Raw genomic sequence first — 24,649 nt, forward strand, 5'->3', positions numbered from 1 at the left:
AGAGAGCATGCATGGGTTGGCAAGACCAAAGCATGAGCTATTACATGACAAATGTGTTGATAAATGTTCAGCCCTGCAAACACAAAATAACTTTGGTTTGGCTAATAAGCATCCATTATAGCTCTTTCCCATCATTTTGAGGCAGACAAGGTAGTTTTCATACTTGACCCTTGAAAGCAGATTTGTTTTTGTAATTAACTTGTTATCCAGGGATTTTTCTTTCCACATCCCTTTCTCTTTTCAATACTCCCCCTAGCACAGACACATTTCCTTGCCTGAAGTTGCCACTATATTCAACAACTGCTGGCTGAGACCTCACGACTCACTGCATAAATTCACATAAAATTATTCATGTTTGGCACATTTCTGCTGGCGAATAACAACAACCTTTTTGTCTCTGAGACAAAGGAAAGAAAGATTTAAAAAAAACAACAAAGGCAGCCTAATAAGAATTCCACATTTCCTCTTTCTTCCTAATCTGGTTAAACAGCCTCTACAAGACTGAAAAATTCAACAAAGCAAAGTTGCTGTGACTGTTTGTCTTTCAGTATAGAATCAACACAGATGGAACAGCCTCTCAGCATGACTTTTGATCATGGCTCAGATATGAGGTAACTTTCCTTGCCTGTTAGATGCTTTGGATTTAGTTTTTCACTGAGTTGTTATGCTATCATCCAATTACAACTAAATCAATCCTAAAAGCCAGGATGCCAACACCAAATCCAAACCTGGTTAGGACTTCAATCTAGTCCACATAGCAAGTCAAGAGTTCATTCACTGTAGCTACAACCGCAACAGAAGCAATCAAATAAATGAGGCCAGAGAGAAAGACTTGAACACTTCTTTTTGGTTAATGGAAAAACAACGTATAGACCACACTTCTAAACTGATGACATCTTTAAAACCTAAAGCCATAAAGTCCCTGTTAAAACTGATAATATGAAGAAACTTTTATGACAATGTATTACTCCAATTGAGTTACATCAGTATATATTTATATTTGAAAATTACATGAACCTGAATTTAGACTGCCTCCCACTAGGAATTCTCAGCTCTTGGTTTACTGAGTTAGTATGACCTTGTTTTCTGCTCCCTTTGCCATACACAAATGTTTGCACAACTTTAAGTAACAATCGCCTCAAGACTTTTCTAGTGCAGCAAAGCTTGCTAAATGGCAAAAAGCTGTGATCACTACCACTTATTTCACACTCTTCACCCTTATGCAGTAGGGGAAGAGTTAATTATATGGAAGAAGAAAATCAGCAATGTCATTGTGTTTTGAAAGATCTCGACCATACTGTATTTAAGTGAAAAAGAGAGATACTTGGCCCATTCTCTGTTACAAACTTAGATCTATGTCAGAAGTTTTTTATTACTATTTATAACCATGACTCAGTAGATGCTTTTAGAGTAGATGTAGATGTTTTTAAAGTACTATGATGCCACAAACTGAAAACACTTATCTGTGCTTACATATTTCTCCAAAATTAACAAGCGCTGTATCACATAGCACAGATTGAGGCTATGGGGAGACACTACAGATTGTAATATGAACTCAAAGCATGAACAATTCCTCAAGTCCCCCATGTCTTGATCTGTCAGCTCTTCTTTTCACATAAACTAGTATATCTTGCCTACACACTCAGATGTTGGTTTGAAAAATGCAACATTTACATATTAATGCCATGGTAGTAATGAATTCTTTCATTCTTTTAGCCCCAAATTCCAGAAGCAATCAGTTTCAAAATCATCATAACGGTGGCTACAGCACCATCTCAAAGGAATTTCTGTTTTCATTTTAACCCGGGATAAAACTTGACCATCTTTCTTTAACTCTATCAACCTGGAAGCTTGACAGTAAGGATTAAAAATTGTTCTTTCCTTCCCACTTGGTTATTGGAAAGGCTGTGAAAGGCAATCAGTCTTGTAAAGCCACACATCACAGTCTGCATAAAAATGTCGTGATCCCCCGTCTCCTCCCCAGCCTAGCTGAAAGTGTGTAATATCACACAGCTGGGGAAAACTAAACCATAAACATATGCAATGTATCATGCTATCATACAAAACCTGTTACTAATAGGCACTTGATGATCTGCAGGATCGAATGGGATCTGAAAACATAGATTATTTTTGCTGCAGGGTAAGAACTTTTCCCAATTGAAAGAGGGAAAAATACTCTCTCAGCAGTGCAGGAATTGGACTGGAGTCAATTCATTCATTCTGTTTGTGAAATATGGACTTTTCTTTAATGATTTCTGTTTGACTGCTGCCTTGCTTCAGTGCGTTGGGGAGTACTGTTGCACTGAACCATGGTTTTGGTTATGAGGAAACTCATGGCTTTCTAGTCAGTAAATACAGGGGCTTGGGGCATCTGAACAGCCCCCTCACCTAGCTCCAGGCTCCCACCCCACCAAGCTATCATGTTTGTAATGCCAGGTGGCAACATTACCTGTCACCAGGAGTCTGTGGGTAGTGCTGCTTGTTTATTTTTGCATACAGTCCTTCCAAGGGCTCCCTCTCTAGTGGTGTGGAAGGAGAATCACGCGGATATACAAAGGTTTCTGCTGCTGCTGGTGATGATGGCCTGTAGATGCTTGCTGCTGGATAAGGCTCTCGGAAATGGTTTACTCTGGCATAATATGGATCCACCTCATCATCATCAATGTCAGGTCCTCCAGTACCAGAAGAATAATCACTCAGTCCTCTCAGCTGCTTTTGCCGTAACTCCTGATGCTTTGCACCAATCCTAAAAATGAAAAAGAACAAATATACAGTTGGATCTACTTCAGTAGCAACCACAGACACTGAAACCTCACACAATTTTGGAGCACCAACCCCAAACTCAACTGATTAGATCTTCCAGTGCACCATGGAACTGGTGCCAGATAAAACAAATGATGCATGCAGCAACCTTGTTCTTTACCTCTGGCAATCATTTTTGTAACCAAGGCTGGATATCATTCCAATGAGAAAAAATTAATGCTGAATATAGCGTAGCTTTTTACAAGTGTATGCATAAACAGTCTTAATTCCACACCTACCCTCCAGTTTGCAGTTAACAAACCTAACCCAATCCTGAATCTTTTTATCTAAATTAGTCAGGAAAATTGTTACTGCCCCTTGGTCACTTGACTCACCTCAATTCTCCTAAATACATTAACTTATGAAAAGTGGATTAAACGTGAACATAAATGGAGAGATGGCACAGTTGTCTGTAATCAAAGGATCACGGTTAATTTGCTGAAGAGTTGATTTTTTTTTAAATTTTATTTTGGCTACATAAATGTGGAAATAACACTTTATTATACAGGGGCTAGGGACAAAGTAAAACCACAAAGAAATTAATAGAAACCTGACAAAGATGAATTGATACATATAAGTGAATTAAAGACTATTACTGGCAGTACTCCACTCTGATAAAGCCTTAAGTGGTATTACAAAATGCTGCTGCGAATCAGGGCCATTGTGTAATCTCTTCAGAATATTAAATGATATTCAGGTAAATTTCAAACTCAGCTGATATTCAATGATTCAACATTCATGCTGGAGAAAAAAAAATCCTATAGCAAGGCTTTGTGAGCATACAACTTCTGTTAACTGCTCAGCTGCTCTTCAACACAGCGTAATTAAATGCAGTGAGATGGATCTGGCAGAATGCTGACCACACTATGTAATAAATATAATTTACAGAAAATAATGTAGCATGGAGGAAAAAAACAAAGGATGGAAGACAGATACAGAGACAGAAGAAGTCAACATTTGCTGTTGACTGCATCTGAAGTACAGCAGCAGCATAGAAAGAAGGGTATAATTTGTACAACAGGAGAATAAGTAAAAAGGGTCTACCAGACCTGGTTACCCCAGGAAAGCATAATGGCCTCAGGACTGTGCATAGTGAAAAATGAAGATGTTCTGGAGAAAGTCTTTAAAAGGCAGGGAGAAAATGGTTCCCTAGAGAAATAGATGAGCACATTGGGAGCTTCCAGTCTGACAGACAGAAGCTATTAAGTGCAGAATGGGATTCATATCATTTATTTTGTTTCATTAGATTTGTATAACCAAAATAAATGCAAATAATTCATAGCTAAAAAGGTTCACAAATAACTCCATTGAGAACAATAAGCCTTACTACACGTATCATTGAGTACATTAATGGGTATCATGCATGCTTCCAGTAACACCTCTCCGTTCACTGTGCTAGGACATATCTAGAGGTGATGCCTTTTACAGCAGGATGCGTCTACAGGCCTTGACAGTCAGGGGGCATGCCCACTATCCACGTTCTGTCTTCCCTCTGTGAAGCAGAGGATCTTTCTCCTCTTTGATACTCAAGTACCATGTGCAGGATTGGATGCCTCAGAACAAGGAAGACACCAAGCTCTTAGAGTGTGTCCAGAGGAGGGAGACCATGATGGTTAAAGGCCTCAAAGTGGAAGACTTTTGGAGAGGTGGCTGAGGTCACTTGGTTTGTTCAGTTTGGAGAAGAGAAGGTCACTGCAGTCTACCTTCCTCAAGGCAGGCAGTGGACAGGGGGTGCTTATGTCCTCTACCTGCTGACAAGTGATAGGACACAAAGAAAGGCAAGGAAGTTGTATCAGGGAAGTTCAGATTGGACATCAGGGTAGTTTGTCACTGGAACAGGCACCCCAAGGAAATGGTCACATCACTAAGCCTGTCAGGGTTCAAAGAGTGTCTGGACAATGCTCTTAGACATGTGGTTTTATTTTAGGTAGTCCTGGGAGAAGCTGGGAGTCGGACTTGATGATGCGTCCCTTCCAACTTGATGCATTCTATGATTCTGTGAAATATTTTAATATAAGGACTATGTGAGAGAATAATATCTTCCTAGCACACTATTTCTGCCTGAGGAAGTTCCTGACCCCAGCTCAGTTAGTTCATTTTTTTCCATTTTTTTCTTCAGATATTATTAAAAATACTCATGAAGACTTAATGTAATCTACTACAGTAGTTCTTACAGATGAAAGGATAATGAGAATAAACTACAATCCTTCTGTATCCTTAACGCCTCTCAGGTTTCTACACTGAGGCTTCCTAAGAATTTCTCCTTTTTTCTTCCTGGAGCTTCTTTCCCAGTACAATCACCTCCTCCTCCTGTACTCTTCACATCACTTCTCTTTTCCTTCAGGTTTTCATGCCACGCACATTCCTTATTTAGAATTCAAACACTGGCCTGGGTCAGGACAGGTGCTATGCTCAAGAGCAATCTCACCCAGGGTAAGGCAGTATTCTGAAGAAGTCACAGACTTCAAAATGAACCTTTGATTCTGCACAATTCTGACCCTATCCACAACGGAGATTTTATTGGAGAATCTTATAGAGGGCATAGCCTGTTGTCAATATGTGATCAACTCAGCTGGTAAGGCACACATGCTCTCAGTTTAGTATTGATTATACTGGCTTAGCTATTTCTTGGGACAGTGGGAGTTTAATAACATTTGCAGAATGATGGGACATACTCTTTGTAAAACTAATATGGGGCATATTCTTTGTAAAACTAATGGTGATGCTGGTATAGACCTTGGTAAAAGTCATGCTTTTATTCATAATGCAATGGACAACAGCATGGGGAGGAAGTCCACACTGAGGACCTGTATATGAAAACAAAAACTAAAAAGCAGTGGTCAGCTTGCATTTCTATCTAAACCACAAACCACTGCTAGCAAATGAGTAATAATCAGAGCAGCTGAAACCATGCAAAGCTTTTATCCTCCAAGGGTTTGTGAATAAAGATAAAAGATTGTGGAGCAGGTAGTGGTGGAGGGAGCCAGTCTGCCTATGTCCAAGAGTGAAACTCCACATTCATCATTCATGTAAAGGAATTTGGGGCAAAGTTAACACTTGGTTCATTCACACAGAATCCAGTCATTTCAGGTAGCTCATGGTCTGACAGAACTCATCCTACTACAAGGACAGGGATTGATTTCCATTGCAAATAAGGCCTCAGACATCAATGAAGCAGTGAGGGAGGCCTATGCTGCTGATTTCCACCTTTTATCCATACAGGGGCTTCAAGGGAAACCCTCTTGCAAAAGGATTAATATTTTACATGTCCCACATGGGATTATGCCAGAAATGTAAAACCGAAGGTGTCATCTTTGTTTGAAAAAAAATAAAATAAATCACACAAATAACCGTTAGCTCCTGCACCCAACAAACTCTGCCGGTTTAGTAGCTGTCCTTGTGTCTGATTACCCTGATCTGCTACTAAAACTCACAAAGCACTTGAAGATCGTTAATGTCAACCAGACTAACTCTAAAAAAGCGTTGAATGTTCTTAAACACCTGGGAAACTGTGGAGGGCTTCACCCTCAGTCAGTGACCAAAACAGCCTAAACAAAAACTGGTGCAGGGATATATCATATGAGGTAGAAGTTTCCTGGCGCACACAGGTCCATGTGGGATGATACAGGCAGAAAAATGGGAGGATGCTGCATTTCAACGAACAGTCTTATCACACACTAGTGAAGAAGGCATGGCACACAGTCCTGAGAGAAGCTTCAGCAGCTTCTCAGACAACGATGAGCCATAATGTTCTTTGGACCAATACATCACCTGTCCTCTAGGTAGTTAAGACTTATTTAGAACAAGAGCAGCGCAGTAAGGCAGCATCATGTGAATCTGGCTTTCATGTCTGACAGTGAGAGTAATTTGTCCTGCTATCAATACTGGTATATTCTGCACAACAAAAGCTGGAATTAGGTCATCACAATTTCCTTTTGTTCCTGTGTAAAAGCCTAGCTTCTTCAACTTTTCCTTCTGCATGCAATCTTCAATCGCTGTCACTATTATAAGTCAAACCTGCTTGAGAACAATTATTTTCATTTTATATTATACAGACCAGTCAATACCAGGTTTTGTAAAGTTCATGATCAATGTTTCATATTTTCAACATGCCTGTTATAATTGCATTAATATTTCTTGTTTCTTTTTTACTCTTCCACACAAATCTATAAAATTTGCTCAGTTATTTCTTTCATTTCAATTCAAATGTTCAAATATAGGGAAACAAACTATGGGATGAATGTTTTTTCTATTTACCTCTCCTTCTCTTCTATCTTTCACCTTTGAAATTTCTTAACATTTTTGTGCTGTACATCAGCATTGTATTTTCACCCACTTTTAAAGCAATCTCTTCTATAGCACATCTCACTAGGTGCCCAGGAGTTCTTTACTGATGTACAAAACCCGAATGTGCTGTTCTTCCATTGCTATGCCAATTCTGCTAAGCAGGCTAATTCTGTAATGTCCCACTCTAGTTGTTTACCATTTCTGCAGCTCCCTTTGCATTTTTCCCTGTTGAAACAGCGTTATCTTTACTCCCCACCTCCTCCCCCCACCTCCTCCCTTCCCCTCCCACCCCCCCCCTCCAAAATCTTCCAAATCAACACAACTATAACAGCAAGCAGCTTACAGTACTATGAACAAACAATTACTGCAAGGGAGCCCCAAACTCACAGCACAGGATGGGTCTGATTAAACAACTGGTGCAAATTTGCAACAAAAGATAAATTGTCACTCAGCACCATGATGCTGGCAGTGAAACCAGAGATGAAGAGAGACACAGGTCACCATCTGAACCATCTAGTGTAGCACTAAAGTTTCTACAAACTTCCTGACGAGGGAAAGGGAAAAGAAAAACTCACACAGAATGAAGGGAAGTTAGATATATTTCCTTTTGGGTATCCCATATCAATCCTCCTTGCTCTCTTCCGCCACCTGAACACCAGGCTCTCCTGTTAAATCACTGCACGACAAATAGATCAACTTCCTTTAGCTGTGCTTCTGTAAAAACACAACCTTTGCACACAAGCAGCCAGAGGACGGGCAACAGAAGTGCCATATCAAGCAATGCCCTTTTTTTTTCTTTTCCCTGACCCACCTTTTTCTCAATAGCATCCAAACACATATCCTATCTAATCTTTTCTGTTGCTTTCAAGACCCACTAGCTACCACTAGGACCTTTCTCTGCAACAAATTATTTCAGCAAAAAAAATATTTTGATATAACACATAACTTCAATACAACTATAGGTAACATTTCCAAAGGATGTTGCATTCTATTTGTAGAAGTCAAATGAAGGAAGAATTCTGTCTACCTAACGCACTTCTGGGAGTGGGATGTGGTATTTCAAAAACACTTCCATGCACCTCACCTACTGTTCAGTAGCACATCCCCAGAGCTATAAATCACTGAAACACTCTCATTTTTATCCTTCAAACAATCTTCCTGTCTGACATACCCACACAAATAATCTATGGTGATTTCTTATGTACTAACACACAAAAGGATCCACAAACCTAGAGGGCAGCAGCCATAAAAGGGTTAACAGCCCAAACAGCTCCTTCCAGCTGCAGCTCAGACACAGGATTGAGTTACTGTGGCTTAACAAGTTATTGTGTTTCTGCTGAGCTACTGTCAATGACCACATACTTATTCGCTGCCTGTGACAAACACAATGTAAAACGCTTTACCCTGACATCAGTGACAGAGACACTGACAGGCAAAAGCTGGCTTAAAAGACTGCAGCACATGCAGAGCAAGCCAGCTGCAAGAAGAGATATGGACCACCTCAAGAAAACTCCAGAAAAGCCAAGGAGAAGTGACTTCTGGAGCAGACCCAGAAATCCTTTCAGGAATAGAATGAGAAGGCTAGGAAAAACTGTAAGAGATACTCCTCATCTCTTGGCCCACCAGATGGAATCTGGGTGGGTGGGTTGCAAGTGAGGAACAAGAAAACGCTGAATCTTCTAAAACCAGTGCCCTGAGCCTCTATGAAAATTAAAATACAGGAATTAAGGTTATCAGCACAGTAGTCCAACAGAGGCCAGGATCATTCAAAGCCGTGGAACCCAAAGACTGCCTCCAATGAGGAACAAAGAGCAAGATACTATATGCAGCCCAGCTTGCAGTTCTGGAGGCCCAAGAGCAGCCCTAGTCCAAAAGGAGCTTTGCACAGCGAGTCACAGTCTAACAAGCCATCCCCTTGGATCAGGACAAAATTGGAAGCAGAATGTCCTCCTGGCTCTGCCCCCCCAAGCAAGGGACAGGGCACCTGCTGCCCAACAGGAGACATGAGAAGCAACTCAGTGGCACCAAAAGCTACTAGATCTGACCACAGTGTGAAAAGCTCGGCCCAGACTGTAGGCTCTCTTACCTGGAGAGCTGCATGTTGCACTTCACACCAGAACAGTTTTGGATAAGGAAAACTGACCAAAACAGGCCCATGACAAAGAAGCACAACCTTTTCTGAGGTGATGGAACTCCGCCCTTGCACTCCGCATGAGCTCTGAATCATCCTGTTCCTTCTGACTTCCCAGAAGTGTAGAAGTGATACAACACGTTTTTTTTTTATTTATTTACCATGCACTGACTGTGTGCTTAGTAATGAGCAGAGCACAGAACAAAGAATGAAATGGTGTGAGCCCCCAGGTGCCTATACAAGTAGTCAAACACAGGACAGAAAATGCAGTTGCTGACCAAAACAACATATTTCACAAAGGAACCTTGTTTTATACTTCAGATGAATACAACAACATTTCTTGTATGGTGGATTAATAGGAATAGACTTTGTGGAAGTGCAAACAGGCATCTGAATGAGCAAGATGCTGGCTAAGTCAATGAAAGATGATCCCCGGGGGAGAAGGATGAATAACACACAAAGACAAAATGCGTAACACAAACAGCGCCATCGGTCTCTTTTAGGATAATTTCTATTCTGTTCACAATAAGAGAAGCAGAATAAGAACAGGTAAGTGAGCGTGTGTATAATCAGTTTGAGGTATACCTAAACTCTGAAAAGGGACCCGATCCTTTAAGTCTTTTGAGTTACTGAGATGCTAAACACTCTATTCATTTAGTTATTCCTTGTGAACAGCAGAATAAAAGCTGCTGCACTACTTTTTTCCCCACTCATGTGACTCTCCCTGAGATCTACATATCGCAATGATTACTCAATTTACATCTGATTTAGTATCTCCAATACTTCAGCTGTGATTTTACAAAACATTTCTGCTTTTGTCTCTCATTTACCTAATTCATACATATATTGAGTAACGTGTTGTCTAGAGGAAACCAGCCTATTTCTACAGAAGGTCACCTGGATTTCCATTGGGTTTAATGTTTTAATTCCTTTCTAGCTGCTAGCCAAATATATTTTGGTTAACTAAAATCTTGTATTTTCATTAATTTACATAATAGTGGACTGAATACATCCTGCTTTCAGATATTCATAAGCCATAATCACTGATGGGAATGGGTATACTTCACTTGAATATCTGAAGAGATTATTTCAGTACAGTGCTTTTAATTTTTTTTATTTCACAATCATTTTTCAGACAGGCATGGTCTATAATGACATAAACAATCTTATTCAAACCTGTATCTTTTATCAGGAAAAGACTAGTTTGTATTTTTTCAACCATCACCTAGGAAAACTCTAGAGGCAGACAAGTCTCATAGCTAAAAAAACTCAAAATAAAATAAAAATCCACCTCTTTCCAGTAAATTAAGGACATCTGATATGGATACATCAAGACTCAAACAATATCTAATTTAGTATTATTTTTCAGGGTATTCTACTGGAGGCGTATTTGTCAAAAACATCTTCCCCATAAGCTATGCAAGTGTTTCCTCATTCCAGCTCATTCTATTGTGCTGAATTTGAACATCTTCTCCCCCATAATTAGTATTTGGAATTGTAAACAAGAAGATAAACAGTCTCAGAAATAAAAAAAGCAAGCCACAAATTTAAGGGAATAAGAGACTGTAACTTGGGCTAAACAAGATGGAGCTTATAACAGCATTAACTGGCCCAACGATAAAACCCACCAGGGCTAAACAAAAAATATTGCCTGTTCTAGATAACTACCCCATTCTCATATAACACTGAGCTGACAAAAGAAGCTGCCTTTGGATGGTTGTAAGTAAAGAAATGGAGGAAAGAAAAACCTAAGAAGGAGAAAAAGCTACACGGACCTTAAAATTTAAGATTATGACAAACTGAAGATGAAATGCAACCTTTTTAATACTAGCTTTAGATAGACAAGACTGAGTTCTTAATGTTTTTCCAGTTATTTCAGAGGTGAAAGGGAGCGATTACCAACTTACACAGGATCCTGCCCTCTAAAGAAAATCCTGGCTCTAATGAGGTCAGTGCTTTTTCACCTGCTCCATGAACTTCAATGAGAACAGGATTTTACCTTTGCTGTTAAATCTGAGGAAGTTTTTGCTATCTCTCTTTTGTCCATGTTAGTCGTACACCGGGTGAAATGCAGCAGATTACGGAAAGTCAACTACTGGAAAAGCCAACTATACTATATTCTGTATTTTACTACATTAGATAATTTTCTTTACTCGCAACTACTCTGAGTTATTTTTTGAAGTGACAATACCAGAAAAAATTAGGTTGTAAAGAACCCTCTGAAGGTCACCCTGCTCAAACTCCTGCTGAAAGCAAGGCTGATTGCACAGATCAGGTTGCCCAGCCTCCTGTCAACAGGATGTTCCTTGTTTTGTGACAATGTGAACTATAATAGATAGTGGAATCATTCCAGGTTTGTCAAAATTACTTTGGCATCTTTCACCTGAGATGTTCTGATGCCTTTAAGAGCTCCAAGCTCCTCTGCAAAACAGTCTTGATTCTGCAGGGCCTTTGCAGACCACAGATAAGTAGCAGGGCTAGTTCTCAACACTGATTTAAGGGAATTCTCAGGCTGCTGTAATTTGTACTTTTCCATTAAAAATATAAGTAGGGTGCTGCACACATCATACTAGAGTCCCTTTTGATAACACTACCTCATTCCTGAGCAAACAATCATGACAAAAGAATCAAAATAACAGAATACTCCTAGAAACCAAGATTCAACTTTGCTTATATTTTAGTCATTTGGAACTTAACGTCAGGAATGGAAACAATACCAATTGCAAAGCCACAGATTCACCTCTCCAACTAAGATATCAAACAAATTATTTCAGAGAAGTTCACCAGATAAACAACGAAATAGTATATAGTAACTGCAGTATGCCTGCAGAAAAACTACGGAGAGATACGGATGTCACCCTATGAACTTACTCATTGTCACTGACTAGCTCAGTTCCAGCAACTGCTGTTGTAGGTATCGGTCAAAACCACTGAGGATTGTAACACCTTCTTAAGAAAAATACCACAGACATTGTAATGATCACAGGAAGACACAACATTAATTTAACACCTCATGAAGACCCAACACCCACAACCATGTGCAGTAACACAGCCAGGAAGACTGACACCTATTGGGTCCCCCAGGCCTCCTCCTTCAGTGAATGGGTCTTCTTGGAACACTTCCTGCATAGATACATACAACTTCACTTCACTAGTTCATGAGTTCACACAACCACCTCGGCAACTGCATAAACCATCATTTGACTGAAATCCTAGCAGTGCAAGGAACAAGCCTAGCTCCATGTGATATAATATTCCATGCATATGTCTTTATTCTACACATATGACACTGAACCTGGAACTTGTTGGACAGAACCTCTCTATTCAAAAACAAGAACAATCTTCATCTGTTCGTGTGGGATTCACAGGTTGTTTCTAATTAACAATCCCAGATTAGGAAGTGAAACCCAGCTTTGGCTAAAGAGACAAAGCTTTAAGACTTTCAGTTATTTTAACTCGCAATGGAGAGTTACACACAAAAACTTATTTTCTGCCTGCCTGCCTATCCCCACGAGTTGTACTTTCATTTTTTCCTGTTGGTAAGGGAGCGAGAACAGGAATTCTGTGCTGTGGCACTACTTCAAAGTGCATGCCAAAGATTTATGATAGACTGTCATAAATCACATATGGAAGGGCAGGGAATGAAATGCAGCTTCCAAGTAATTTTTATGCTCTTATTGATTTTGGGGTAGGCAAGAGCTGACCTACATTCAGTACTGCATCAAAGAAATCCCTAGGCCAGATCAGCCTGTCTCCTAGAAAGCGCTCCATTTCCCAGATTGGCTAGTACACTGGCTAGTTTCACTGTATCAGTTTGGCCTGGAAAAGCTTCTAACAGCAGTATTTCTGTTTTATAGCACCATTTTATAAAACATCAAGTAATAAAACTCTCATATGTAGAGAAAATAACCACGCATTGGTTCACTTAAGCAAGAAGGAGCCAGGCCATTGCCCTGAGTTCCTCTGACCTTTTGGATGGGCAGGCAGCACAGCTCGTGAAAACTGGTTTCCAGAGCAAAGTGAAAATAGTGCCTCAACGAAGGGCAAACCAAAGAGGCTAAAAGGCTTGGATGAGAAATCGAGTGCTTAAATTTAGAGGGTATGGCTATGATACCCGGAAAGTGCTATTTCCAGGAGTCTCTGATACCTGGAATAGCACTGTGACAGTTAAAGAAAACGGCCTGTTCTTTGTGCCAATTCTGTTATCCTCATTTCTTAATATTCTTGGGCTAAGACAAATGGAATCAACACTTAGCATAATGTTGACTTAAAAATGTCTTCCAGCAGTGGATAAGCCACATGAAGGAGGCTCAAGAATTGCTATTTGGTTCTAAATGCCACATCACAACCTATGTAACATAGGTGAGAGCCATCTACCTCAGCTACTCATAACCAAACACCAACCTCTCAATGTTCAGTGGTAGGCTTTTATTACACATTCTGGTATGCAGAGCAGCAGCAGATCTGAAATGAGACTCATTCAGAATCAATGGGTTGGGATTAATCTGTCCTCCTGTCCAGTGCAAGTGCTGCCACAGTAATAAACAGAAATCTGATAACTTCATACTGTCAGCACAAAATGAAACTATGACCTTGACCTGTGCAACACCATCCAGTAATTTTTTCATAACTTCAACATACCGTACTACACTGCTATGATCTAATAAGAATCTAAAAGTAATTAACTGGAATTTTTGAAAACTGAAGCCTTAATCAAATATGTATTCTTATCAGGGTTGCAAGCCAGCAATAAATTGGGACATTTAAAAAACTGGGATCCAATCCAATCCGTGATCTGATCAGGGTTCAATGGTTATAATAAATTGGGAGTATTAAAACTGGGACCACATCCAACACTTTATTTTGTCTAAACCACAGGACCTAGCTGTGCTGCAAAGTCAAGAATACTCAAAGAACAGATATACCATGTTGGATTAACCCTTAATAAATGACGATGCACAAGCTCAGGAGTCTCAAACCCATGTGGTTTAGCACAGGGCTTAATGGTGAGAAGAGCAATTACCAACATTTTATCAGAGATCAATATGAACTATAAACAGCCATAACAATGCTTTCAGGCCTGGCAAGTAGATAACACAGGCAAAAAAGCTACATGGGGTCAGTAACAATGTGTGGGTGCCTGAGCTCGCTCTAAGATGTACTACACATTTAAAAATCATACGTTGATATTTGTAACAGTCTGAGTTTCAACTTATTATTCAAAACAACTTGGCTTTTCTACCATACTGCCATGCGTGCAGCCATCCTTGTTTTCATTTTGATTTCTAGCAACATACAAATTGTTTGTAAGTAAAGACAATGAAACAAATGTTGACAGAAACAGAATGGAGTTTCACTCAAGTATTCTTTCATATATAAATGATCTCTAAATGTTTTTAGTTCTGTAAGATGCATTCCCTTCATATAGGGATCTTGCAGCTGCAAAATTAAACCTCTGTTTGCCAAATACCAAAAACATATGTATTGATTTTTTTTAACCATGGGAACAGGCAACAAGCATCAAAGCTGATAAGACAAGAGAGAAACACTCCTCAGCTGCTGGAACGTTTCTGAAAAGTAAAAGAAATTAAATCTTTAATATAAAACCTGAAACTATTAATTTTACCCAAATTTGAGCATTGTAACTTAAGCATTAAGTTCAAACATTTAGAAAGCAAGGGCCAGAGGTTTCTCCTGCTTCTCTAACACTCTACTCAAAAATTTAATACTACTAAAAAATATTTCCTCAATTAATTCAAATAAGGACTATGAAACCAAGACTGTTTTAACATAACAACGAACTACTCTATGAACAAGTGCGGAGTACTCTTTTTACAGACTGCCTCCTTCACTGGCTCATATGCTTCTTTTTAAAATCACCCTATTTTCAACAAGGCATTTCATTTTGTGAAATTTTATTCTAATGGCAAAGAAACGTTCAACTCTGCTGGAACAGAGACTTTGGTCTCAGCAGGAATATTCCAGTAAAATAATACTAAACAAACAGGAAAAAATAGTTTTCTTTCAACTGATAGTCACTTTATTTGCATTTGAAAGGCAAACAAATTGTTATGTGTAAAACTCAAGTGCCTAATATATTTATCCAGTTTGTTTTACAATTTTTCAAATGTTAGAAAATTAAAAGGCAGCCCCAAACGAGTGAGGAAAGAGACAGAGAAAGGGAGGAAGAAAAATCTTGTTTTGAGGGAAAGAAAAGAAAGGATCTCTTCCAGAATTTAATAATAAAACGAACATCTTGTTAAAATGATAAATTCTGAGTAATTTACACAGAACACACTAAAAATACAGATTTGAGTCAGCTTGATCAAAATAAATCTCAGACATAGCATTTGCTTTTTCCTTTTATGGGCCGATTCTAGACCTTTGGAGCACATGCTTCATTACAGCCAAACTCTTTGAAGCATGAGCAAAATGATGAGTTTATTTAAAACAGGGCCTCAGTCCAATGAACCACTTGACTTGTGTCAGGAAGGACAAACCACTACCTCATAGAACTATATCACCAGTTAAGTCAGTCCTCCTTAACTATCTGCATTAGGAACTTTTGACTTTCTCCAGTCAAGATTCAGTGACAACACATTATTGTGGCACAAGGAAAGCTAAGAGAGGTACTGGGAGAAGAAGAAAACAGTGTAATTTAGAGGAGGTGCTGAATTCATACGCAATTGGACACAGATAAGGCTATTACTAAACAAGGAGTGCCTAATATCCTAAGTTCCCATCAACCACTTGAAGCCTGCAGAAGTAGCTTTATTTGACAATAAGTATAGGCTTTGAAATAAAGGACGCCAGGGGGCTGAGGTCTGGAACAAATTCCTAGCCTGACAGAGACTTTGTAGAAACCAGGACAAGCAGCTACACTGCCTGCATGTCACATTTTCCCCTACAGGTCACTTTTTTTTGCCGTGCTAGATTTTCTCCCTTTTACCTCAGCTGTAAGTGCACGGAGTAAGGCCCAAGTTTCCCTAACAGCAATGAGCACAATGAAACCTTGATCTTGGTGGGGATTGCTCTGGAATACAAGCAGTAAAAAAAAATAATGATATCAGCATTTCAGTGCAGGATGTGGAGCTGCTTCAGAGAACTGCAGCTACAAGGCAGCTCAGAGAGTTGTACTGAAAACTGAGAACAGGATAATGTGGAAGGGAAATAGAAATTACTAGGCTAGAGAAATACTAGATTTATTTTCACTTTTTGAGGTTCCAATCTGAAACTTGGCAGCTCATAAAAAGGGTTGCCAGGCAAATTTATGCTGAAGACCAACGTGCAAACAAGTTCAATCCTTTTGGGGAAGCATCTGCACTATATAGTGAGTGCTGTATACTCTGTCTGTATACGCCTACTAGCTCTAACACATTCTGGATGTGCCAGACTTGTTGCACATGCACTGTAAAATTCCTTCTCTGTGCAAGAAGGAAATCCCACCTATTCTGAGCATGATGGACTAATGCTCATGAAGCAATCCTACATAAGATCTGATGTTTCCTCTCAAAGCCAAAGTCACTGAGTTTGTACTGCACAGCCAACCCATAACTGTGCAGTGAAACCATCTGACGTTTCTGCATGCCTGCATATCTTGTCAAAACTTCTGGAAGAAGGCTGTATCCTTCATAGAAAGCCCATCCTTGGAATTTTGTGAAATACTATTTTACCTATCCAATGCCAACCAAAAAACTGCAAAACTCTGTGAGATGGCCTCGTCTTGTCAACTAGAAATGCACTTCCTACTGAAAAATAGCTCTCAGCTGAGATCTTGGAACAGTATTCTGTTTTTTGGAGAGCTGCCAAGAATATATTGCATGCAAAACCAACATTCAAAACCATGTGAGATCCACAGCTGCTAAGATGCTGAAATGCACTTGATCATTAATCCTGTCACACCCAGCCCAAAAATCAACTGCTCTGACCTCTTCCACTAGCGTCCAAAATGGACAGCTCAGCCTCTGAAAAGAACTATTAGATGAAAAAATCATACTATCAGTTAGTATGACAGACTGTGAAACATTTAGGCAGTCAGCATTTAAGAAACCCGAAGTTTAAGCAAAAAAACTGACTTCAAGATTATAATAATTGGATTGAGGATCTGAACAAGAATTAGTTACACAGTTAATCTTAGAAAGGTAAAATAGATGCACGGTCACATTAATTCTAAATAGGTTAAATGTTAGAAAAGCAATTCGAATTTTATTCAAGCTGTTAAATACAAGATTTGTTCACAGGAATTGGGGGACAAACCATTTTACATTTCTATCAACAGTTTTGTAGCCTGTTCTGCTATTATATCCCTAGTATTTTTACCATATACTCATTTCATTTTCAACAAGAACAGATTTGAAAATATGCCTGTGTTCTAGTAAGCTTCAGTGAAACTTGATTTTAACATACGAGACCAAGTATTCAGGATTGCAGCTAGTGAAGTCATAGAATCAGAAGATCTATGGTGTGGATGTGCCACAAGGTTTTCTTTGCCGAGATGTGCATTAAAATCTTGGAATTGAATTACGTTATAGAATTACTAAATCTTGGGACAGAGCTATAAAACTTGTCTTTACTGTCTTACCGAGCATCATCACTAGGTGAACAGTCAACAACTAAGCGAAACGACGGAATTATTTTCAAGTAAGGTAATGTTTCCCTCCATTGATTTAATTGATTTCCTGGACAGTTCTTATCCATATATGAGAACAAGCTTCCTTATGTAATTTTCCTCTAGGCAAGATAAAGTCTCCTGTTTTATGATCAACTCAAGAAGTGTCCAATAGTCAGTGTGTAGACAGTCTTATGTGGGCAAACACAAACAGCCATGCTCTTACTTAATTCAGAAAGCTGAAGAGAATTGTTTGTTTTTACAGCATGTGTTGCATTGCTATTTCCACTCCTCATCTGTATTTTATTATTTTTTTTAATTTTAATCCCTCAAACATAAAAGATGCATTACCTGATAAAAAAGTGTGACATTTCTATTCTTGTGCATTATGGAAGAAGAATCAAATAAGAGAGTTAAAAATATCATCTTGGTTCATTCACTTCTCAACACACCTGCTGTTCTCCATTTCAGTCACAAACTCTTCCAGGTCAAACCTGAAATCATTACTAGAGAAACCAGAACGATGAAGACACTGAGCTGCCAGTTTCTAATGCAGCCATACCAAGTTACTGTCAATCAGTGACTGTAATTAAAAAAACCCTAAACATACGACACTAAATAAATATTAAGAACAATTATCTTGTGTCCAATTGGAACGTCAGACCTCTAGACAGAAGGGTTCATTCCTTGCAGCCTGCCAACATTTTAGTAAATGACACTGGCCCTTTAACAGATGGGACACATGCTTCTCAGCTTGCTGGGATCCTAATAAAAGACACTGGCTTCTTTAAAATGAAGGACACATACCTCTCAAATTGCCAGTATACAAATTGGGAGTCAGCAGTTTAAAATAAAGACACTCACGAATCTGGCAAAATCAAGGACATGGCACAGAAATTTTAAAACAAATGGTATGAAGTTTCTCCTGACACTACTTAACTTAAATGAATTAAATAGTTAAGCACTGTAGCAACTGGATATCTTACTAGCTTTTAAAACAGTAAATATTATCAGCAGACTTCAAGGGTTGGGATTTGGATTTCTCTTCCCCATCAAATTCACTAGCTACCACTTACACGGTTTACCACACAATGCATGACTCGAATGAAAGCAGGGTGTCTTTCCTGGGCACTGGCCAGCATCACAAAGGCTACCCCACGTGGAAAGACCATGCCTGCCACAAAGGAACCCATCTGCTTCCATTTCATGTTCTAGGAGCAAGAAAGATGTCTGAAAGCTCTGCCTGTGCCTTGACAACCCATATTACTACAACTTGCAAAGCTTTATTGCAACAGCAGACACCTCTTGAGAGGCAGACATGGGGGAAAGCAGAAAAGTATAAATTCTCTTTGCCTGGAAAAATAATGAAGTTGCTAAGATTGGGCATGAAAAAGGAGTATTTTACGAACAAGACAGAGAACTGGGTTTATTCACATCAGTGGTTCTTTTCATTTCAGTCTCAAAGCTGCCTTACCTCAGAAACATGCAACTCACAGCCGGTACACACTCAGATTCTTGCCTTGCCCATCTCACCCACCCCACTGCTTGCAGACTCCTGCCTCTTCAGACTGGTTTAACCATTTGAACTTGCTTTCTTCCTGGTGTCTCTTGGCATACTCAGCACTTGTTGACTACATTTTTCTGCAATGCATGGCTAACCAGCAAAGAAGAAGAATATACCTTACTACAAAAACTACCATTTGATGGCAGAAACAGCTGAAGCTAGAGATCTGAAGTGCTGGAAAACACAGCAGAGTCTGCTAGGAAATAAGGGAGGAAGTTTTCACTTTAGAGAAATAAAGAAAAAAATTACTAAGTCAGCTGGTCTTGTGAACGAGCAGAGGTGAAACAGGTTTTGAAGGAACTGATCCTCACAAGCCTAGCTGAAGTCAGGATCTGAATAGCAGGTACCACAGTGAAGTGTACAGAAACTGCAGGAGACGTCCAAAAAGTTCCTGTCATACAGCTACCCTGACTCGGCTAGGAGACTGACCTAAAGCTCTGCATTGCCTGAACCTGCCTGCCAGCGGGCATGGTCTTAGACATCTCCAGCCAGGCTGGCTGGCCGTCCCTTCAAGCAGTCCAATGCCTTCAAGTTTTTCATATGATGAACAAAGATGCTGCCACCACTTACTCACCTTTCACGCTCATCTTTCATTTTCTCCATCTCCTCCTCTTTAAGTAGGCCTTGCTTTGGATTCCCCTTCTGATCCATCTTCCCACTTTTATCTTCTTTTTTCTTTCCAAATCTGTTTAAGATACCAAGGAAGGAGCCAGGAGGAAATAATTACTAGAAGAAAAAAACAGTACTTATCTATCATAAACCACAAAGTTTAGGCAATCAAAACACTATGAGTTTTCATCACAGTCACTCACATATTTCCCACATTGCAACATAAGTTTCCAGTCTTTCAGGGGCCAGATACAATAGGAGGGACTGATTAAAAATTTATTTGGATCCTGTATTTTTGAAAGCTATTGCTTAAAACGGAACGTTGAAAAGCCCCACCAAATCTGAAATGCAAGACACTGCACGGCTGGACTAGTATTAGGGCACATTTTGAAGTGGCTGAAGGTTCTTCTTAGCACAGGATGGCTCTCAAAGCAATAGGCAGTGGCTGTGATGTCAGCACCCAGACTGTGTGTTCTGCTCTTATCAGTAACCACTGCTTCTCACTCATGTCTGGACTTAATTTAAGGATTTATTCTTTGTTCAAATGAGGATGCAATCAGAAAAAGTAAAATCTTGTTACATTCGGAGAGCACAAAACTAAATTGTTCATAACAGCTCTTTTTTAAAGTACTTCTGGGTTTTTCTTTCTACCTATTAGTATAGTATCGTGCAATATTTAAGTTGTGAGAGCCCTGCAGAGACCCGAATCACTTCAGGGGTCGCAGTGTTCCATACACTGTACAAATATGCATAACGTAAGTCTGCTTTATGCAGCCTGTAAAAGGTGACTGAACTGTGGAGTTACATTTCATTTCTGATGGAGCTAGACAGAACACTGAGGGTCAAGTATGTCAAATATGCTCATGTATTACAGGCCAAAAAGTATAAAAACCTTCAAACCTTCTCTCTTCTTCCCCAGTTTCAAATTCACAGTTCTGCAAGTAAATGATCAGTCTGTCTTCCCATGCAAACTGACGTGTCATTGCTTACATGACAACAATGTAAAGCAATGATTTTTTTTCATTAAACACACCATAATGCAAACTGATTACTGTGACTCAAAACTACACACTCTTCTGTGAAAGTCTGCAGCATTGCCTCAGTGATCTTTCTTTCACCCTTTTTATTTTTCATGTCAGCCCAAACTGCCTCAAGTGGACTAGCTGAACTACTGCGCATATACTTAAGCTGCAAATCATTGACTTTAGCTTTCTCCTCTGACCAAAGCCAAAATCTTGCAAATACTCTGTCAAGCTCATAAGGTAATGATCCAACTTTGTTTTATGAATTTAATCAATAATTCTGAGCTTACTGTCAAATGAAGTTCTTAGGGACTCTGTAGCAAGTCTTCCAGACAATAAGGACTTGGTTAGAAAGGGAATGGGCGTGAGAGACAGACACGTAGTGTCTGCCGCTAATGAGAAGAATGGCAAATACTGCAGGTAACAACATCAGATGCTTTATCGTGGCTCTCCCATGGACTGTGCTGTGCAGTAGGAAGAGTCATATCTTAGTGCACCACTTTCTCTTCTTTTTTCACATATGTGGCAATAGAGATAGATGCTGTCTTATATTCTTTGAGGGATTCTTTCATCAACATATACATACACCTCATCTATAAACAATCTTCAGTTGTTTTTTCAACCATCCCTACTGATTTCAGTGCTTCCAGAAAGACAGCAGATACTTTCCATGCTTTTGCTTTTCCTGACTACAGGGCAGCACACTGAATCCACTGCTGCTTCCCAAGTTCTAGCAGTCCCAAGAGACTATGGAGCCACAAACCCTGTCAGAGGGAGGTGGTGGCATGGAAAGCAGCAGTCGGGAAACACAAGAGAGAGACAGAGGTTGTACACACAGAATGAGAATATAGAAAGTGAAAAGGGCTCACAGATAGGAGATGATCCAGGTGAAAAGGAAAAGCTAGATGAAAACTTGCACATACTGCTCTCTATGGAGATGTCAAGCGGCCAAACAATAAATCGCCTCGGGATGAGCACCAGCAGGCTGCACCCGAAACACCCCTGCTTTCTAACAATTGCACATGCTGGGAAGGTCTCACGGCAGCTTTCTCAAGAGAGGCTGTATTAGCACTTGCATCTTGGTCATAATCCAACTCTGGTACTTCGTTTATATTCAGTCTGCCTGCTTTTCTCCCACAGTTTCAATTATGGGCTTGTGGAGCCTCATATTCAACTGTAGTATGTATTGATTTTGAAAACATTATTCTTGGGCAGTTTGTATTGCTGCAGGGAGCTGAAGTTGGATATGTTGCTTACTCCAGAGAAATGTGAAAAAAAATAATAAATCTTTAACATACGTCCCTTTCAAGTCTAGGTATTATTTCTTGCTTAGTGGGGAAATATATTTTAAACAAAATAAAGTGACAATTTTGATTGTAACAGCTGCCAACAAAACAACTCTCAGCAAAAGTAGTGCTGTTTGCTGGTAGAGCTGCTCCTGCCATAAAATTGGCAGGTTCCAGCGTAATTATGAATTGGGAATAGTGAGTTGGTCTTGATGAAAACAAGTTTTGTGGGTTTTTTTTTCTATTTTTGGCTTCAAATGAGATTTGTGCAGCCTTACAGTTTTTACCTGTAACAGCAAGCATACAGCATATAGCTCAAGGCTAGGGAAATGTTCAGAGTTTTGGCCTCTTTTACACATTGCTATTCAATAAAAATCCATCCTCTTTTATTATTATTGCAATATGTTTTTCAGCTCAACAAAAATCTTGCAAAAACATTAAAAAATAAAAGCAGCAAAATATTAACTCTTTTAAGAAGAGCAATATAGAGCAGATAACATTAAACCACAAAAAAACCCAATGTCATCTCTGTCTGAATTGATACACTGTGTCCTAAAAATTATGGTCTGCTCAATTGCCATGAGCTCCTGATGATAAAATTAACTTCCACCCATTGTAATTCTGTATGGGTTTGTGCACTACAGGCCTAATGGATCTCTACTTCTTATAGGAACAACAACAACAACAACAAAAGTAAGAGTACTTGCTGCACAACTGAGTTTGGTCCTGTTCTCACCAACATCAGAGTGAGGCTTTTCACTGACTTTAACAAGGAAAGGATAAAATCTATGGTCAAAATTATACTATGGAATTAACCAAATCCATATTAAAATTCTATGAAAACCGAATGGCTTTAGGGTTTGAAGTTTCCAGTTCTCCAGACAACAAATAATTGGATTGTGGTCAAATCTGCCTTCCATATTAATACTGTCAACAGAAGAATAAAAATATTAATGAAAAAATGTATGACACAGATTTTTAAACGTCTGCTTTGCTATACTATCTACAGCAAAATCCTCTTCAACTTATTATCCCACAGAACTGGTACTCTGAAAACCTTACATAGTAAACAGAGAACTATACATAGACAACCAGAAAACAAATGGATCAGCTGTATACCCATATTCTGTAGTTGTCTATAATCAGTTTATTTCAAATGAAGCCATTTGTAATCATAACAACAGTAAGGAAACAAATCCATATCTCCCTAAGTTGGCTGAGTGACTGCCCCAGTTCTGTGATTATCCCCTGTAAATGCCTAGGATGTACTGTTAAAGAAGCTAAAGCCCTAATAACTTCTGTATACTTTTCAGCTGAGAAATTAATATTCCAACAACTCAGAGCATAGTCCTTCAGTAAACAAATGTATAAAGGGGTTTTCTTTACACAATCAAACCTCAGAGAGTGATTCATCCACACAGGAAAAGCCCATATGCAGTAGTTGAAAACATGCTGTACAAAAGTGACGGACTATCCTATTTCTATAAATTTCAAAGGAAAATACAGGTGCCCTGCAAATAACTAACATTTTTCCTCTTAGAAGCACTAAATAAATAGTCTCTGAATACCAAATATGCGTCTTCTTTTTGCAGTATTTATTACCATTCTACTGGCCGTAGCATTTATACATACATATGCCTCCTTTTGAGGCTTCCAAGGAACAAAAATTAAAACAAACCTTCTATAGGCTTGCTCTGTTATACTTGGGATAAACATCTTGCATGCAAGACCCAAAGCTGTGGTCATGGCAACACTTAGCTTCTGTGTGGAGCTGTGAGCTTCCAGATCTCAAATGTGTTGATATTTGCTTCAAGGATTAAAAAGCAGTCACGTCTATAAAGTCCCAGACTTCTAAGCAGAGAAACATCTGGTGGGTGGAACCCTAAGCAGGTTGCTGACTAAATTCAGCAATTTGGATTTCTTAGTTAGTTCAGTTGCCCTAGATCGGTAGGTGCCACTGCAGCTAACAGAGTACATAATGGAATTGCAAACATCTGCAGGGAAATAATTCAAGAGGGCATGAAACACACTTAAGCAAGACATAAAGCCTAACAATGTCAAAAATCTTGACACCTCCAGAAATGATCTGTAAAAAAAACAGAGTGATTTGTAAAGTACATATAACAAAAGCTTTGGCTCCTACTCATTTCACAGAAAATGGAGAAAAATGCCGAGATTATTAAAGCAGCTCCCTTATGAAAGACTACAAAAAACCTCTTAAAATTAAATTTAAATGTGAGTAAGAATAAATGAGTGAGCAAGAAAGATAAAGATACTAATAAGGTATGATTTTCAGGTCCACACAGGGACTATAAAAACCTTATTAACTGCCACTACTGC

At 39.2% G+C, this 24,649-nt stretch overlaps 1 protein-coding gene across 2 annotated transcripts in view; it reads right to left on the bottom strand.

Annotated features, from left to right (window-relative positions):
* Nucleotides 1-24,649, bottom strand: part of PARD3B (par-3 family cell polarity regulator beta) — a 429,894-nt gene that overhangs the window by 82,697 nt on the left and 322,548 nt on the right. For both annotated transcript variants that reach the window (XM_069860945.1, XM_069860946.1), the window contains 2 exons: nucleotides 19,967-20,077; nucleotides 2,450-2,746 (listed from right to left, as the gene is read on the bottom strand). In XM_069860945.1, the coding sequence (XP_069717046.1) occupies nucleotides 2,450-2,746; nucleotides 19,967-20,077 (408 nt within the window). The remainder of the gene's footprint in view (nucleotides 1-2,449; nucleotides 2,747-19,966; nucleotides 20,078-24,649) is intronic.

The sequence above is a fragment of the Phaenicophaeus curvirostris genome, chromosome 7, assembly GCF_032191515.1.
Source record: "Phaenicophaeus curvirostris isolate KB17595 chromosome 7, BPBGC_Pcur_1.0, whole genome shotgun sequence".
NCBI classification, from domain to species: domain Eukaryota; kingdom Metazoa; phylum Chordata; class Aves; order Cuculiformes; family Cuculidae; genus Phaenicophaeus; species Phaenicophaeus curvirostris.